Source organism: Diadema antillarum, unplaced genomic scaffold (assembly GCF_040938485.1).
Source record: "Diadema antillarum isolate AM-2024a unplaced genomic scaffold, OU_Dant_1.0 seq00000854_RagTag, whole genome shotgun sequence".
In the NCBI taxonomy this organism is placed as follows: domain Eukaryota; kingdom Metazoa; phylum Echinodermata; class Echinoidea; order Diadematoida; family Diadematidae; genus Diadema; species Diadema antillarum.
The window spans coordinates 911781-931977 of NW_027271725.1; the positions used below are offsets into that span (position 1 = coordinate 911781).

Below are 20197 nucleotides of genomic sequence, written 5' to 3' on the forward strand. Positions count from 1 at the left end.
ACTGGAAAAAAGGAAAAAAATGTAAATAAGATCCCTGTTTTGTTTCCGGATTACAAACTTTCAAATAACGAACCTTCGGAATAACAACTCCTTTCATTTTTTGATTAATGAACCTCTTTTCGTTCTCGGAATTACTGCGGAATAACGATTCGTAACCCACTGGAGTTATCCATTCATAGGTCCTATATAGGCCTAATAGATATTTTTTAAATCTGGTATTAGATCTCTTAATTACATTATAATCAAAGAAGAAACTAAGATAACCGGTTATTACAATGTGCGTTCTTTTTGCGTTGTTCGTGGAAATCAGACAAAAATAGAATGTCTGTGTGCCAGAAACTTGTTCAGAGTCAACCGTGATGAAAATGTTTGATGCTCTTCTTCCGTTTACATCAATTCACAAAAGCCAAAAAACACTCAACAATGATAACTCATGTGAGGACAGAAAAAAAAAGAGAAAAGAAAAGAAAATGATAGTAAATGGCAACAGGAAAGGTATCCGGAAATAATGGAAAACTGTCATCACCGGTAATCAATGAATCATTTTCAACACCCTCTGCCCATCGTAGCAAGCGCCAGCTTGCGGTGAATGTTGCTATGCGGATATGAAGACATAAGTGTACTGAACCAGTACAGGAGTACGTCCCGCCGCCTAGCGCCTGGTATGGTACATACACAGAAATTTATATGCTTGCCTACATATCCGACTGCTTGCTATGCTATTAGAGAGGCGCAGCACACAAGCCCGGCTAGGCGCAGACGAGACCATACCATCATCGTTTTCTCTAGCTGAAGTAACTAAACTCACTCAGTTAAATACGGTTCTCAGACGTAGAATACCTATTGTACATGTAGACTATAGACGTCGTGCCGAATACTTACTTTCGAGTCACCCTGAGGATGTTACTTCGGGAGAGCAATATGGCGTCAATGCTTAGTGCCGACGAAGAAAGGGTAAGATAGACAGGGTTTCCTATATTGTACATGATTACCTATTATAACCATAATAATGACATATCCGGAGATAAGAGTTTAGGCATCCGGATAAATATGTCTTTGAGCGATATTCGCTCCGTTTGACACAGTAGCAGGCGATTGGTCTACTGTTTACACGTGAGCCGTGGTGGTAGTGGTGGTGGAAAAGGCTGTTGCTGGCACAATGGACTGCCTGCTCTCATGGCCCAAGATGTGTGCCTGTTTCCGTATGTATGAGCTAGCTAACGTTTATGTTGACGGTGTTGGTTTAATAGGAACTTTAATAGTAGGGTGAGAAGCAGGATCACGTCAGGAGGATCATCCCGATCCCAATCTCATCCATCAGTGTTTACTATTGACCGAAAGATCGGTCTGTATCTGTCCGTCGGGGAATGTTCCGCGGAGACTGCGTCTGGCTTCACGGATCCCCTCCGTATACAGACCGAAGTCAATGATTGCGGCTCCTGTGTGGAGCAGTCGCGCACAGATCAAACGTTACGATAAACCAAATTTCAGACAGCTTTTTTACATTCAAACAAGTATGACATGACATGACACATTATGCAGCAATATTTGGGATAAATTTCTCACATTTTGCAATCGAAATACTCACATAACCTTGGTTATAATGCAGAAATTTTATCGATATCGCAACATCGCCGTTCGCGAGCAGTAAGTCGCCATTTTGAATCTGTAACAATTGCTAAGCCAATCACATGCGAGGTACGTGTTTTAGTAAAACAAACACGTAGAAACTACCTCGCATGTGATTGGCTAATAAATTCATAGTGTATGTTTCTGCAGTTTGAATGTGACGACGCGACAGGCTGTGTTTTACGTTGAAAATTCTCCTAAAATATTGGATTATTCATTAATCTGGTGAGTGTAACGTATTCTTAAAAAAATAATTTCACCATACAAGCTTAAATTTGCCGACCTAGGGCCGTGAATTAGACGCAATCGAGAAGGGTGAGGTACCTCACCCAATTTTCCATAGAGACAGTGGTTAAGAACATCCACACAGCAATGGGTACTGCAACCTTCCGTCTGTCTACGGAGGACAACGTTAATGGCAAAATATAAAAGAGTCCTCCGGACAGACGGATCTTTCTGTCTATGTTTACTACTACTAGGGCCATAGCTATAAATTAGTATAATAATAGCCTATAGGCATAAAATTATGGGATTCAGTCTAACATTACTGTTACTGTAAATACTGTGAATATGCTCAATATCCACAACCTATATTTCCATCCAAAGAAGTGTCTGTCACTCCTGATCCTGTTGAGTCTTGTCAATGACAATGTCATGTCATTAGTAACGTAGTTTTAGAAATGTATGAATTGTCATATGAGTCATGACGTTTCAAGACCCTTAACAGATGTCTGCATTGTGGTGTGTATTTTAGCAATTAATGTTAGATAATGACATCATAAATGTAACGCTAGAGGCTAGGTCCATAGGAAACTTTCAATTCCCCCTTTTTTTTTACTGTTATGTTACTGTTAATATTATCTATAGCTTCAATACCTTCAAGTTTAAGCCTCATCCAGATATGGTCGTGCTTGAAGTAGACGTCTAGGAAGGGTCATGGCCAGGTGGGATGGCATCAAACTTGAAGTTGAACTTACATGTAATACTTTTTCAATATGGATCTAAATTTGAGAAAGTCTGCTGCATATCGATAGTGACCCAAAATGACCTACTGTTGCCATCTTATGTGAAACTTCTGAAATGTAAAGACCATGGCAAAATGTGTAATTTTTTTATTAAGAAAGATTGGCTTCCTTTGCCTTGGAGCAAGTGTGGAAACATATTACCCATGATATAATGTGAATAGTATGATTGAAACAAAAGGAAGCAGACCTGTTTGAAAAAAAAAAAGTACGGATACAAAAAAAAAACATGTCAACAGAGTCTGAGGACATCATACTGTGATCTAAAGTTAACTTGCAGAAGGTGCCTAGAGAATGTTAAGGTAGATGATGAGACATTTTGAAATGCCAATGAGAAATACTGTAATTAGTATTCGCTCTAGACTTCTATATATATTACATGATTCACCGTAACCAAATTGGTTGAACTTTTACAATTCTACTTTGATTTCACTTTTACAATTCCACTTTGATTTCACTTTTAGTTGCTGTCACACTACACTTGGCCGATTCAGACTGTCTTTTGAAAAGAAAAAAAAAGAATAAAGTATACATTAAAAGCTGTAAAGCTCATGATGATGCACTCGATATTGCAATATTGATGAGCAATAGAGTTCACCTCTGTAATTTGTGCCGTATCTGGTTTGAAATCTGTCATTTGTAAAGTTTATATGATGCTCAGTGAACTCTACTAAATGTATCCCACTATGTTGAAAGAAGAAGAAGAAGAAGAAGAAGAAGAAGAAGAAGAAGAAGAAAAAAAAAAAACAAGACTGGAAGAGAGAAAGAGTGAGAGAGTGAACCATGAAGATCTTGTGCCACTGCAACCACAGTTGATGTAGGCACACCACACCATGCATCGTAGCAGTTATTAAAGGTACAGTTTACCTTTGGGAGCAGTGATTTCAAAAATTTTTGAGTTATCATTGCATACGCTGTACAATTTGTATGTGTAGGTCATATTGTATCACAAAACATCCTATCATATAAGAATCTTGCAATAAAACCTAAAATATGGGGAGATATCGCTGTGTTTCTCATTAAACCATAACTGTAGACGGTTTAGTCTAGATACAATTTTATTATAATTATTGCTCACATTTTGTATATTTATATACTTGACATTGATTATCCTGAATAAAATATTTACAACGGTTGTTTCTATGCCTTACTCACATCTTTAAACTATTTTGAAGCTCTAAAGCTGGGTTTTTGTTTCATCTGCAAATGGTAAGGTTGCCTTTAATATCAATCTAGACATATCTCAATGTGATTCTTTGTTATTATTATATGACTAAAATAGAAGGAGATAAAGTAGGGTATGCTATAAAAGAACAACAACCATATATCCAGCTTGTTATCAATGTATTGAATGGAACAAGAGTCTTGAGAGCAAGAGACCTTGCACTACAAGTAATGTTCTCCATACTTCTTTATTTTAGCTGTGGTCAAAAAAAAAGTGAAATCCATAGATATTTTCAAATTGAAATTAATAGAAATCTTTAATAAGTGTTTGATTTCCTGTGTTTAGAGGATTTTTTTTTAAACATACATTACATGTTCAGGAAGAAAATGAAATTAACGAATAATGGATTAGACAGCAATGCATTAAATCATTAATATCATTAAACTTTAACACTGACCACCCTTAACAGGGCTTTTGAAAGGAATAAAATGTTGATTTTGGAGCAAAGCATGCTTACTACAAAGCCATGTAATTTTTGCCTCAAAATGATCAAATCAGACTTTATCTGGATGGGAAAGTTGTGTTGCATTGATGAAATAAAGGGAATAGAGCGACAGTGGTTACAATTAAAACATGAATACTTCTTTCAACTTATTTAAGGAAATCTCAGTAGTTGAATGTCATTACATGTAATTCATTTTGATCGTATTTAAAGTATTTTATTTTTTGTCACACAACTAAAGCTTTGCTATTGTGGAATTCTGTAGTCTTGTTTAGAAATATCCAAATTGTTACTACTGTACAACATTTTGTGTGATTTGAGTCAGACTCATAAAGTGTATTATTTCTTTCAGTGAATGTGAATATTAGTGACACTGTGGGGAAAAAAATAGTATGGCACAAGTGATGTGATGTTTACACCAGCCTGTAAAGCAAATATTTTGATATATCTTGAGAGTGCTTTAAAGAATACTTCCCCCCCAATCAAAATTATTTTAATTGTTATTTTTTATTGTGCTTATTGAATGTAATTTTCTTAGTGAGTGAAGATCCCCTTAAAGAAATGATGTATCATTCATAGAGTGATGAACTTATTAGCAAAAGTGTAACATGCTTCCAATCCTATTGTCAAGTCAAATCTCCCTTCTGCTTTTGATATTGATAGGATCAAGACTATCAGGTAAAGTATGTGATTTGAGATGATCAGTTAAACCATACTACTAGTATAGTGAGTGCATTAGAGTATTTAATAGCAGTTTGTACTTACGGTACACAAGTCGCACAGTGCCGTGACTAAAGTGATTAATCCTACGGTTGTAGTGGGCACTATGTAATATGCACTGAGCCACAAATTTAGGAAGAGATAGTCTTTCACATCTATAAGAGGGCATCTAGTGTGACAAGATAGTATCAGGGGCCAAGTATAGGGGAATATACCATACAGTATTTGGAGGTACACAACGTGTGATTCAAGTACAGTACAATGTGTCACACATTTGTCGTCACTCTCTACACTTGTTAGTTGTGTGAATTGCAGCATTGTTATGTATTCTCGTATCAACAAAGTGTCAAAGCTTATTAGGCTGAAGGTGGCAGAAGGGTGTCTGTTATCATTTTCAGACTTATGGTTACCTTGTCAAAATGCAGTGATTTAATGACAACTGTATGCAACAAACATCTTGATCAAGGGACCACTGCAGCTGCAGCGGATTGTGTTATCATATTGTCACATGACCCTTACAATGTATCAATCATGCTGCCTCCACCAGGGGTGATGTTGTTAATGAGCAAGGCATTTCATACACACATGAAAAACCTGTGTTGGGATTTTTAGAAATCATGTCAGGCATAGTGATATGGGCTATTTTGACTTCTGTGCAATAGCACTTCACCTCATTACTTAAAATGACAGAAAATGTAATGTATTTATATTTGTTCATTTTTTGATGAAAATCAGCCAAACCATAGCAACCTTCTATGTAAGTCTTTCCAGTCTCTCTGAAAACATACATTTTCTAAAGATACGCATACATTTTGTAATATGACAATATGTCCCGACTAAGGAAATTACAAATACAGTGTACAGGACCTGTACAGAAATCAGGTACAGAATTTGGTAGCTATGAAAAAGAATCCCTAGAATGTCCTTTTATATGTAGGCTATACTGTGGGATACAAAGTTGTACATTGTATATTTATTGATATGAAGGACATGAAGGATCTGCATTGTATGATCTTCCAGTTGCCTTAAAAGAGTCTGCTTTAGGATTGAGATTTTCTATGTGTGGATGGAAATACGTAGATTGGTCATTCATGAACCATATGATAGTTATTTGAAGCGTGTTGTGACTATAGAGATCCCCACAAGGTTTTTAGATTTAACAATTATTGTAACTTAATAACAACATTAGCCAGTACAGCACACTTGTTACACTGACAGTATCATAGAGCATGCCAGTGTAGACTGTTCGTACTAGACATGCATACAGGTACAGACAGGTGTACGACATGTGTGTAGGACATATACCGGTACTTGTTCTCATGAAATGAAGTTGTATGCTGCTGAGTTTAGGGCCTATACCACAGCTGTCATACACTGTATGCAAGGCAGTTGGATAACATAGAAAATCATCATTCATAACATTGTAGCAGTTGGGCCTTTGGGCCCTCTTTGATTCTCCAGGAATTTTGTCTCTGATTTGGGAGAGTTTGATGATTACTTCTTCCCAGTGCTTCAACTGGGGACAGCCATTGTGGCAGAGAGATGTGTTGTATCACATTGATACAGCAGGTGACTCATCAAGTGCCATCTACCGGTACCCAGCACAAGGCATGTCTTCTAAGACTTGCATGCGAGCAAGGCAGGGTCTATGGGTATAAGCGCACAGTATCATGATAATGTACATGCAAACACTTTTGACATTATGCATTGGTACTACACTCTTCACCTCTGCACGTAAATGTATTGTATTTTTGCATTCTCACATTCCATGCTATTTATGAGAAATTTTCACTGGCACCACATTTTTTCAGATGTACAGTGTAGTGAAATAATCATAAATTCATAGGTTCACAATAGTATACACTGTACAGTAGATGTGGATACATTCTGTAGTTGAAAATATGGAACAATTATGTTGTAAACCTATAAAATTCTGTTTACCAGTGTTCACCCACAAACGCACATGTGCAAAGCAACATGATACCATGGTACATTATATAGTTCTTTGTGCTCAAGCACATAGTGCAAGTTACAGTGTATGTGCGATACTCCATAATTTTGGGAATTGAGTAACCCTTCAACATGTGCACATTTTACTTTCGTGTACTCACTTCATGCTTTATGTTTTTATTTGTTGTTGTGGGTGTATTATACAGTAATTGTATTTAACCATGTCGTATAATATTTCTTCAACACTACAGCAAGTCAGCAGGGCTGTTGGGGATACTCTTGATGGTTATTGCTAATTGCCAAGGGTTAACTGCTGTGAGTCAGTATCATACACCTTATGTTTTCTTGTGAGTGCCAGCCTACCAACTTTCCAACAACTTTTGCTAGCTTTTAACCGAGTACATTTTTTTATTTTGTCAGGCCTTGTATTTGTGGCTTAGGTTTATTCTATACACTTGACATATCTTAGACTTGATTTAAAATCATTGTGGAGAATGGCAAGGTAAGGGATGGAGTCACACCCGAGTGGTGCCAGCCACTTGGTCTTTTTGGACTTTGCTAAACCATGCACATTGATGGATAATTTACAAGGCAGGTATGCATCATTCATTTTTAGTATGGAAATCTACTGGCTCTACATCGACTATCCGGTCAAAAGTGGGTGGGGCGTCTCCAAATTGTGCATTATTTTACGAAATGTATGTGGGGGAATAGAGATGTCTATTTTCTTTTGTAAGGAGGGATTTTCAGATTGTAAACTTACAGATTATTATAACTGATATAATTATGTGAGAAAGAGATATTTTATAAGTGCATCAACATATGACTATCTCATCGTTATTGTACACGCCATTATACACCAATGATATACAACAGGTGCAAGATTATACATCCCCATATATAATATAGACGATTTCAGCAAGACTACGACTCTCCCTACAAGTATGTCTGGTGGGAAGACTTGTGTGTCATGCGATGAGAACGGAATTTATCATTGTCAGTTGTATTTCTGCATACCAAACGTAGGCTGATATCATTTCATTGAAAAGCTCGCTGATTGGCAGCTATCATTACAACAGAGAATTCTAGGGAAAAACAAAAGGTAACATACAAATGAAAGAAACACACAGACAAGAGTCTGCACAGGCCCTGTAGGGACTGCAGTTCTCTCTTGCTGTCACCCCTTGCTTCACTTTCAGTCTCAAATAAGATGGGGGCCTTTCCTGTAAGGCTTGTTTTTACCCTACTTTTGGCAAAAATTGTGATAAGCAGTGCAATTTCCAAGGGCTATGCAACTCTTCAATCCTCTACTTTAAAAATATCACATGTGGTTTTAGTGTCTACGATATCTACACATCCTCTATCAGTACAAAAGTGTACTTTTCCTGAGACTGCTTTGGAGTTCGATCAAGGGACCTTGTACACTGTACAAGTCTATGTCAGTGTCAGCCTGCATTGTACATGTACTTAAAAATAGTGCCAAACGGACCTCACCCTGGCAGTTATTGTAATAACCCAGGTTTTCTGACTTAGGGACAGCATCATTTGAAGTTGCTATGCAACCACCTACATTCACCAAAACAGCAAAACAAACAACTAAACAAACTTAAAAAAAATAATTGTCAAAGTGTGATACACTGCATTTGTCAGCTCTATCAATCTTTTGCCTTTATTAGCCTTTGAAGTACTATAAAAGTGGATATTTTCCCACGACTAATATTATGCACTCGGCCAGTCAAGAAGAGTTTTGCATGTTTTTAATTCCGCAGAATCAAGACATCAACTACTGAAACATACGGCAAGCAAAAATATTCACATGCTTTTATTTTCGCGCTAGTTTCTGGTGGCGCGAAATCCTCATAGATGTAGACACCGCAAAAATTTCAACTTTTACAGTAAGTGATAATTGTGGACATCGGTCATAATAGCAAGCATTCTGAGAGAATTGCTTGTTTGATTTTTTTTTTGTGTGTGTGGTTGTGTGTGTGTGTGTGTGTGTGTACATGTGTGTCTGTGTGAGAGTCAACAGAGGCTCTAAAATGACAGGTCATTGCTCTTGTGCTTGATCCATTCAAAACTTTGGCCTGAAATTGCAAAGCACCTACAAATACATGTACTTAGACCTGTGCATGCACACTCCTTGAAAATATTAGATGTTGAAAATTGTTTTGAGATTTATGAATTTTTGTTGTAAACCTCTTTGGTTCTTCACTGTTTATTTGCCAATATGAAACTTCGCCCTACACTCACTATTTAAAATTCTGTTTTTTGGTAAAGTATCTTTCCATGCCTTTGTTAGTATGCAAACATAAAGCTCAAAGGATTTAAGAAGGTGATGAGTTCTTGTTGTCTTCTCTTGAATTACAGAAAAGCAAATATGATGTCGATTTTATATTTCCGATATAAATAAGAACAAACCTGGATTTGGATCATGTGTCATTGAGAGGACATGAAAAGTTCAGGGCAGTTATATATTTTTAGCTTGTGAACCTGAGTGGAATGGCTCAAGTGAGCTATGTGTACCCTGTATTGCGATCATTCACCATGCATCAGGCATTGTGCGATGTGCGATGTGCATTGTGCATTGTGCATTGTGCGTTAACATTCTCGTACATTTTGAAAATTGGTAGAAGAATTTTGCCAAGACCTGGCAGGAATCATCAATGGGGGCAGGGGGTCATAGTTTGTACAAATAGTGGGGCTGCCCTCAAGGGGGCTCCTAGGGCGAGGCCCATCCCGAATTAGCGAAATTATTATTTTTTTTTTAATGTTTATCTTCCGGAAAACAGGGGGATAGATTTTGACCATACTTTGTGGGAATCAGTGATGTATAAGTGAGGATTGGTTCCACATGAAGGGGTCCCTAGGGTGGAGCCCAATCATTCAAAATTAGCTACTTTTCATAATTGTTGATATTTTTATCTCCTTGTTAAAATGAAATTGTTGGAATTTGATGGTTGTGACCCAAATGGGCCTGCACTAACTCCTTCATCTCAAAATGTTTTTAATATTAAGTGGTTTGCCTGATGTGGAATACAATAAAGGCAAAATGTGCTACTAATGTGAGTACTAATATACTATATGTACATGTAGGTCTGGTCATTGGCTCACTTCTTTATTGAAATAAACATAGTTGATTGTGGAAAAGTAACCATACTGTTAATGAAACTAAGTAAGCCTGAAACTTGAGAAATGACAACAACAAAAAAAGAAAAGAAAAGAAACTGTGCTAATTTTGCAGTGCATAGGTTGTGTTTGACGCTCCATTGCAAAGTGATTTTAAATTCAGACTATCAACTTCAAAAATGCATAAAAATTTAGTTCATATACCAGCACATCTTGTGTAGCTTCTGATATTTGATATGCCTGTTCCTATTCCTCTAGTGCAGACCCCTAATGGCTCTGGTGTCTGAGTTTATTCTGTGACATTAAAGTCCGTAAAGTGTGGGGATACCATGCGATGGAAGAGCTTGCCCGACTCGAATAAGTATATACTAATCGCGTATCCCTGTGACGAATAGTGTACAACTGTATCACTGATCTGTGTGTCAGTACACACACAACAAAACAATCTCGACCGGAGTCGAACATTACAGAAGAGCATACGCTTCCACGCACATATTCTGATAAGGGCAATTTTATTCCAGCAGGCCTGCGCTGGTCTTGGTTTTCGAATGTACCCCATTGGGCAGCGAATTAAGATTGATACAGTCTGGTCAGCCATCTCTTCCCACACTACCAGGTCTTAAAGGAATGGTATAGTATTGGTAGAGGTGAGGATTTGGCCTTTAACTTTTTGCCGGATATCAAGATACCACTTGTAAAATAGTACAGAGCATACCATTCTAAGAGGAATTCAAGGATTATTTGATGAAAATCTGTTCTGGAATGGCCGAGACATCCAAAAACAAAGTAAAACAAAGTGATCGTATAATAAATGGTGTGTCCCACCTTTTATTAGAATTGATCTGTTTTGGGTATCTCAGCCATTTCAAAACCAATTTTCATCAAGTAAATGTTGAATTCCTCTCGGAATTACATGCTTTTTCATATTTCATAGGAGGTTTCTCATTATCTCTCCCCAAAATGTTAGAAACCTGAGGTTAGGCCTCAACCAAAACTATACGATCCCCTTAAGATCATCCCTTCCACAGACACTATGAAGAGTAGACTGATAAATCTGCCTCTTGTTCGGTGGCTTCTTGTTAACTGTACAGTCGGTTATACGGTCAGCCCCTTACAACAGACAGATATCTTCCATTCAGTCAGCTGTGCGGACTGTGCGATCTACAGATCTGTATCTGCACATACGCGACTTCGGCAGTTTGAAAGCGACTGCCGCATCTTGTAGGCGAGCAGAGTTTGAAGGCCATTTTACTAGCACCCAATTTTGATAAAGCATGCAAAATGGTGTGTAACAGTGTAAGAAGTATAAATCTTAAAATTGTTGAGCATGACACGTTCTTTGAATATACAGTTTGTAAAGGTATGCATGCCAATTTGTTTTTAATGTCTTATTTTGGAAAAAAGGGATTTCTAGCCCGTTTCCTACTTGCCTTCGTGAGGCAAGTATAAAGTCTGCACAACAGAGTGAATGGAAGATATCTGTCTGTTGAGAGGGCCGACAATATTATTTATATAGAACTTTAACAAGAGGCCTCTGAACTGAAGGCATATTTATTGGTCTATAGGAAGAGCACAATGGTAAAGAGAGGTGGGGGGGGGGGTAAAAAGAGATAAGAAAAAATGGAAGCTTTTGAAATTAAACAAAAAAAGAGAAAATCAGGAGACATGTGGAAAATTATTGTTTTGTTGTGCAGTACCATAATACACTGCAATGTCTGCATTTGAGTTCAGACTTTAGCACTCTTTTGCTTAGCCCTATAGATAACTCTACCAGCACTTTCTTTTAGTGTACATAACAGTCTCTAATAAGCACATTCTGCACAAGGACGCTGCACCCCAAGTTGAGAAAAATGTCTAGGACCGATGATACAAATTGTATGCAGCACACCATTGACAGTAATATTCTTTGTAAGATAAATCTTTCTCTAACTGTGGAAATTTCATTGATATCTAGGAGACATGAACAACAAATGCAGGTTCATGTGCGTGTGTTTACGTGTGTTTTTTTTTTATATTCTAGATTTAAAACAGAGTTGTGTATTTGCCTTCACTCTAGCGCAGGCAGTACAACAAGAATAAGACTTACAGAATGATGTTTCATCTATGTGAAAAACTGTACTCATCAGTCGTAATTCCCGTGAGAAGCACAAAACAAAGAACATGAAATGAAACAGCTTACATCTAAAGTATTATTGACCACTGCACATGAATATAGCTCTTCCATTGATTATTTTCTATGCTGCATTCTGTAGGTCAAAATCAGCTCAGAAAGTAGTGGATCATGGCAGCTAGAATTTTCTGGAAAACAGACCCACTTCTTTTATTACCAGTAGTCTCTTTGAGCATTGATGTACCACTGTAAATAATGCATTCACATTGTGTACTTCACAATACCAGTTTTATTCCACAAGTCCATTTTGCATACTCTGTAGAACATCATTAAAATTTCTGAGAAAATGGTAGTGCCACAAACAAACAAAACAATTCTCATTAAATGACAAGCCACAGTTTGTGTGGTGCTTTGGCTGTGGAAATGGTACAGAGAGTTTCAAGAAACTTGCAATAAACCTGTGCACTTGTATCTAGTTGTCTGCCGCTATGTCTGTGGCAGTCTTGCTTCTTGATACCCATAAAATGTACTATATTTCTTGAACTCCCCTCCCCCTTCTTTTGTGTCATGCTACCAGCACATGGTACCCTTACTGAAGAAGGCTTGTTGAAATTGTTCCAGTAAATTATGTAGGAACGTATGGACAATCTTTCGTATTGAGTAGCATGATGATTTTCCACAAAATTAACTCCATTTGCACAGGTGTCTGTTACTGAAAATAGATACCGGTACTACAGAGTATGTGTATTATCATGTATGTGAACAATGACTCTTGCAGAGTATGACATGACAAGAAATATCAAATAAGGGCAAATAAGGGATATTCAATATTCCAAAACTTTCTTTTAATAGAAATGTCTTAAATATTCATTCAGATTTAGTAATTCTAAATGTTAATATTGTTGTGTGTTTCCAATTTAGTTTAAAAACACTGTTGTGAAAGTGTTTGTGTCTGTGTTGGTCTTCGGTAATACAACAGCTTAGGTAGGGGAATCTTTATCATTTTTGTTTTCTCTGCAATCTGCAATAGTTACGACTGAAAATTGCAAATTGCAAAACTCATGAAGAACGACTTCACATTGAATAAAGAGGAAAGCAGAAAGATTTTGAAATACAGAAATCTGGTAATAAAGTAGTCTTAATTGGGAAGCAGTATGATTTTGACAATGCATGAGGCTGCTGTACAAATGGAAATGTCTACAGCAACAGAACCTGTCCCTGTTTCTGAAGACCCTGTGTAACATACATGTAGTTCAGTATTTCATTTTGCACACAACTAGGTATTCAACACACTAGTGGGATACGGTGTGTCATCATCACAGAGTGATATATATTTCTCTGTGATGACGTATCCAGTCTATATGTTAGCTGTTCCCTAGAGATGCATAGATCATCAATATGGCTCTAGAGGCGAGAAAGAAACAGAGATCGAGGAGAGAGAGAGAGAAAGAGAACCAAAGCCCCACCCATCCCCAACATTTAGAGAAAAAAAAAATGTACGTGGCAAGAATGACAATCATGCTTTCTTTGGACTTTCCAAATTTATTTCATCTTTCCGCATCCCTCCCTAGTGCTCTTCCTTCATCTAGGATCAGCATCAACAATCCTCCATGACCAATTTCCCCATGCCCGGCCACCAGTCATCATCGCCAACGTGTCTTGAATCGGTGGCATAACTCTGGGTGTGTGGTATTTGCATTCCTCTCATAGTGACAAGACATTCGAAACGGGGGAAATTAGCATGCTCGCGGAGTCTCATCCTCATTCTCATCGGAGCCTTGTCTTTGTTAGTATCAAACTTTGTAACTGCAAGGAAGAGACATAAGCAGCAAAGACTGTAGGAAGGTTTTCAACATTTGAGCTGCTGTTTTCCGTGGGCAGCAGAGATAAGCAGGAGTAGTGTGGTTTACCTGGGCATTTTCAAGTGTTTAGAGAGGCTCCCCTTTTGTTGTCAGTGACTGCCCACTGGCCCATTCCGATGGATATGTGAAATATTAATGGGCTCAGCCACACTAGAGTATTCACTGGCCCACATGGCTTGAGTAGCCTGCTATACAGTATTTTAGATTACCTGAATTTGGATGACTGGGCCTATTCTATTGTTGCTCAGACTGCAGCTTTGAAAGGATAGATAGATAGATAGATAGATAGATAGATAGATAGATAGATAGATGGATGGATGGATGGATGGATGGATGGATGGATGGATGGATGGATGGATGGATGGATGGATGGATGGATAGATAGATAGATAGATAGACAGACAGACAGACAGACAGACAGACAGATAGATAAATAAATAAATGAATAGATAGCTAGGTAGCTAGAGAGGGACAGAGACAGACAGAGCAATCAAATAATACTAATAAAGCTTCCGAAAGTGTTTGTGTGAATTTTTTACATTTATTGACACCTTATAGAACCATGTTTGTCAAATACAATTCTGGATCTTGAAGAGTTAGACCCCCCCTAAGTTTAGTTTAAATAAGGTTTTCATTTTTGCACAGGCATAAAAACATGCTAGTGCCGAAACAGTGTAGTTCACCAGGTTATGGTGTTGCAGAAATAATCATGTTATATTATGAGTTGAATGAAGCACTGGGAATGACATACATTGTGTACAGTGTATATCAAGAACAAACTGGTCATAATGAAAGAGTATGTTAAGAGTGGCAGATTCTTTAAACACACTATAGAAACAAGTGGGATGGGAGAAGAAAGCAGATGGATGCTTGGAAACAGAAATTTGATTCTGTAAAACAGATATGATAGATATGAATTTACTATGAGAGAAATTGAAGTTTATGGGCCTGATGAAAAGGCATATTCACACTTACAGTGAAATATCACAGTATTTTGCACAGTATTACCTAATAAGAATGCAAATATACCACGGAATTCCTTGGGAAATACATTGCAAAATAATGTGGTATTAAGGATGACAATTCAAACAAAAAGTTAAATAAATATGCATGCAAGCTTTGAGTGAGGACCATATTACCTATTTTGTGTGGTTTACTAAATTTAAATTCTCATGGTCTGCCCTAAGCCCACTCAAAGTAGACCTGTGCAGGATTAATTCATTTCTTGAATAGTTACCAAATTAAAAGAAAAAAGAAGAATGAAACAAAACTCAAGAAGGTTGACATGCACGAGCATTGAGTTTATTATAACACTTTGTTTATCAATAGGTTGTGCTTCCTTTGTGTTATAAAGTTTCTGTCCTGGTTGCGTGTTAAAGTTTTAGCAACTTGAAGTGGGAATTCCCATGCTAAAGGCTGCTGTCTGGAAGTAGAGCTCAACTTTTGTTCAATGTAACCAAAGTCTTTCATTGCTTTGTCTTTATAGGGTAATAGACCATTATCTCCTCTCCCCCGTCCCCCCCCCCCCCCCGAAAAAAAAAAGTCAACCATGAATGAAAATGGTGCATGGAAAGAAGTTGTATCAAAACTAAATGTAAAGATGGTTGTACTTTTGGATTTTGTCTTGCATGATGTACAGGTACATGTTTCTGTGAAATAATGTCCTTTGTGTAGAACTGATTATGGAAGGTTACCAGTTTGTGTGATTTCATGCCTTTCCTCAAGTATGAGGTAAATCTTTTATTTTTCTTTTTGATCGGAGTTGGTTTAAATATTTACATTAGAATTGGTTTAAATCTTCACTGATGTTTTGTGTGTATATGAAGACTAATTTAAAGTGATGTGATGATCTTTTGTACATGATCCTGTCGTATCTATATCACATAGATAACAGGTTGAGTTATTCAACTACAAGGAAATACTAGAAAGTACATGTTGTATGTGCTACCTGTCCTCATCTGTGAATGGGGTTGACCTTGCCGAATCCGATTTGCATCCTGACCAACCAGAAATCTTTTATCAAGCATGACAAAGCTTGAATAACCTGCTGTGAAGGTTAACCCTGACCACTGAATAAAATCAGGAAATACTTGCTCCCATGTGCTTAATTACGAATTACACTGACTGGATTTGGTGTGCCCCATTTCCTCTTTAAAGGAGAATGCAAGTGGCCCGCAAAATACAGTATACATATTGAGTAAATACATCAACATTGGTAAAACACATCAGCAAAGTTAGAGGAAAATTGGACGATCCATTCAAAAGTTGGGAATTAAAAAAAAAAAATGTTGCAGCTATTATTGGATGAGAAGACAACAATATTTTGTGATGTCACACAGGGAAATGATATAAAGAATGTAAAGAAAATTCAACATGTTTTCACTTACGTAGCATGATAAAAAAATACCTGACTTGCCTCTTTCAGAAAGCAGGGGAATACATGTATTGCCCTAACATGCTTTGTATATTAATAACTAGTCAAAGGAATGTGTCCTTTTCTTATGAAAAAAGAAATTTTGTTGAATTCTTTTATGTAAATTGCGCTAATATTTGTTGTCCATACATGATGTCAGGAAGAGTAGTAATCTTCTCATCCAATAATGGTTGCACTGAAACTTAAAAATTTAGAACTTTTGAATGAATTGTCTGATTTTTCCTCAAACTTTCACTGATGTATTCTACTAGTATTGCTACATTTACTCAATCCTCATTTTAAATTTAGTTTCATTCCACTGAAGTACAATACTACTCCATATTTTGGGCGACTTCAATAAATGTAGTAGAAGTAAATCAAACCAAGACATCGAAATTGAATGTGAAGAAGAAAGTTATGATATTTTACAGTTCCACATGCATTGTCGCTGAGCATTTGTTGCAATGATGTCATATGATATGCAGATTAGATGAGGTATTGATGTCATCAATCACAAGTTTCCCATTGGTTTAATATGCACAAACTATCATCACCAAAAATTGTGTATTGGAACATGATTTGTTTCCAAATCACTGGCAGATTATTACAATACAGCAATATCTAGAAGCAAAGAATATAAGCATAATATCTTTTTCAATTCATTTCAAAACCTTTTCCCTCATAATCAGTCACTCTTTCACTTTCGTAATAGTATCATATCAGTGGCAGATCCAGGGAGGACCGTACCGGCGCACGTCCCCCTTTATTTTCTGTTGAAACAAAAGAAAAAAATGGCGGAGGGGTGTGTGTGCCCCCCTTTAATTTTGTAAACGCGCCCCTTCTTTACATAATTACTAGATCCGCCCCTGCATAGATCAGTCAGTGTCAATACAGGCACATAGCACAAATTCCCACATACATGTATATCATGAAATACACCATATGGAGACAGACTATAAAACTTTTTTTGTTTGTTTAGAAAGGAGATCATTCATTACAAATGCATCTTTTGGTGTGCACATGTATGTGTGCATGAGTGTAAAAGTATGCTTTTAATTAAATTAACATGTTCACTGTTAGACTGTTCTTTTGATTGCCTTTTGGCCACTGACATAGTTTTTGGTTTCATCTAAATGTGTTTGCCATCAATCACTCCATTTTGAGAAATGTTGCTGCTGTTGAGAAACAGCGCCAATGTGCCATGTGTAGGCCTCCTGTTGTGAGTATGCAGCCTTTTATTTGGTTCGTAACTGGAGTAGGGCGCTTTTGAAGCTAAAGTGTGCTGAAATCAATACAGTGCCGTATCCGGCGGCATCATGGAGGCCCCAGCTTGTAAACCCGACATTGGCACCCGGCACACAATACAGTGGATCTCTAAGCCCACCTACAGCTGTAGAGTAGGAGCAGAAAAAACGCTTATTCTGGTGCTTCCTCCCATGTGTTTCACCCATAGACCTCTCCTCGAGAATGTGTGCAAAAAGTAAAAAAAAAGAAGAAAAAAAGGCTGAGTAGAGAGTGCTGCTCATTATGTGAGATATTGGAATGCAGTACTCTGCATCAATGCTTGGAAAATGTGGCATCCATTCAACAACCAAGCTTCCCCATCATTCCCACCTCCCCCCCCCCCCCCATCCCATGCCTGATGATTTCAACAGGCATTTCTGTGATGTCCATATGCTTTGTACACCTACAGTACATTAGCATTGACCAAGAAAAAAGAAGAAGATAAGGTCATGGTTTGGTATATTATATTCAACAGACAGTGCTATGGCTTTGAATTCTATTTCTACTCTGTAAAGCCAGTATGTCTTTGGCATTAGCATGGAAAAGCCACTGTGTGTGTGATTTAGTAGCAGTTACTAGACCTTTTTTGTTTTATGGTCTAGTAAAGGAATTTAGGTCAAGAAGTGCCAGTCACCAGATGTAGCATGATAATGGGAATATGCATGGGAGGCAAATTTTGAAAGAAGGGACATAAAATTATTCCAGGTTCATGAGTGCATAAATGTTTAAAATTGTGGCCTATTTGCAGATCCTAAACTTTTTTCTTTGTGGATTTTAGCAGTTTTAAACTAAACATATATGTTAGTCAGGAGACTGAAAGAACTTGAGACTTAATGTCTCAACCTATGTGTTTGAGACAGTTCTTATATTGCTCTTACTATGGGGAGGATAAATCTAGTCCATTCTGTTTCTTTGAGTTTCCCTAATGAATTGCAACAGATCTGTATTTACAGTATTGTATGTGTGATGTACATGTGCATATATGCTGTAACATTACAAATTTATGAAGTTTGGACAAATGAGCAAACATTGTTTACAAAAATCGTCGTCAGAGAAGAAGGCAAAGAAGTTAGAATAAATTCCCAGGGCTTGCTGCTGTGTAGTAATTGGGTCTAGAGACGTGTTAATGAGCCCACGGAGAGACAAGCTGGTATCTTTTTAGAGCATGTGTTTATGTTTTTTCTGATAACTGGCTATATGATGTATGTTGCTGTGGAGATGGATACCACCTTTGCTGGTTGGTTCTAGAATGCTAAATTAAGCGCACAGCAGCTTGCACAGATTTATCATACAGTTATAGTATACATTCTTGCAATAATTGTAGATACACTTTACTTGAGTTAGAGATGTTACAGGTGCATAAGAAGCAACAATGACAATGGCAACAGCAATGACGACAACAACAACAACAACAGCAACGCTCACACAAATACAACTCTTTACTTGTTGGTTTACCATGGCATATTGTTTGTGTGAGTGCCACCTCCATTGGTATGATGGGTGTATTACAAGAATGCCTGATGCTTTTTTATGTACAGTGTAGTATTTAGGGGAGGGCTTTCCAGATCCAAACTCTTCTGATTATTTCAATGTGTTATTTTTTTTTTTTTTACACATTTTCAACAAGCATCAATACCATTTAACAGGTTTCCCAAAAGTTTAAAATGATACACACAGGTCACATGTCTTTCCTAATGACATGCATAGGGTTTTTTTTTTTTTTTTTTTTTAAGTTGAAAAGGGACTCAGAGACAACTTTCTTATGATCAAACTCACACTTGTTGCATGTTAATAGTGTGAGTCAATTCAGATGCACTATTTGCAAAACCTTGTTATGTGTGTGGATTCAGAGTGTATACAAATTATGATTTATAAATTCTCTTGGCTTTAATCCTGTACTGAATGCAAATGCATTTTTTTTTCATTTCTTAGGGTGGGAGGGGGGAGGGAGAAGGGGTTGATCTCATATTCCAGTCAGTGTAAAAGATATGGTTGATTTGGACGTGAGAAAGAGTTAGTGCCAGGATTTTTCATGATGTAGATGAATCATCCATACCAGTGGCTGCATGGTTCGTATGATTAGCTCGTATAATCTGGGTAATGTTCAGTTGGAACACAGTGCTCGAAGACTGCTGGCTACAGACAATTGACATTCTTGACCTTGGCTGATGTTGATTATCGTTATAATGGCTGTATATATATGTGACCTCAATATGTTACCCATATATTAAATGTTGAACAACATACAGCAGCATGTGTCGCCATATGACTACAGGGATGGCGTGTTTGAAACAGCATCCCAAATTTCCAGCGAGCACTTCCTCTTCTACCAATTATGCAAAGTACTTTATACGCCAAATATTTTGCGAGGTTTTTATTTTTGCGAATTTCGTGAGTCAGGTGCTATTCACGAA

General features: G+C 37.3%; 1 protein-coding gene across 1 annotated transcript in view; it reads left to right on the top strand.

Moving 5' to 3' along the window:
• The first annotated feature begins 774 nt into the window (after nucleotides 1-774).
• LOC139740419 (tyrosine-protein phosphatase non-receptor type 9-like) overlaps nucleotides 775-20197 on the top strand; it is a 112483-nt gene continuing 93060 nt past the window's right edge. Inside the window, exon 1 of the mRNA XM_071651011.1 lies at nucleotides 775-954. Coding sequence (XP_071507112.1) covers nucleotides 901-954 — 54 coding nt within the window. The 5' untranslated portion in view covers nucleotides 775-900. The remainder of the gene's footprint in view (nucleotides 955-20197) is intronic.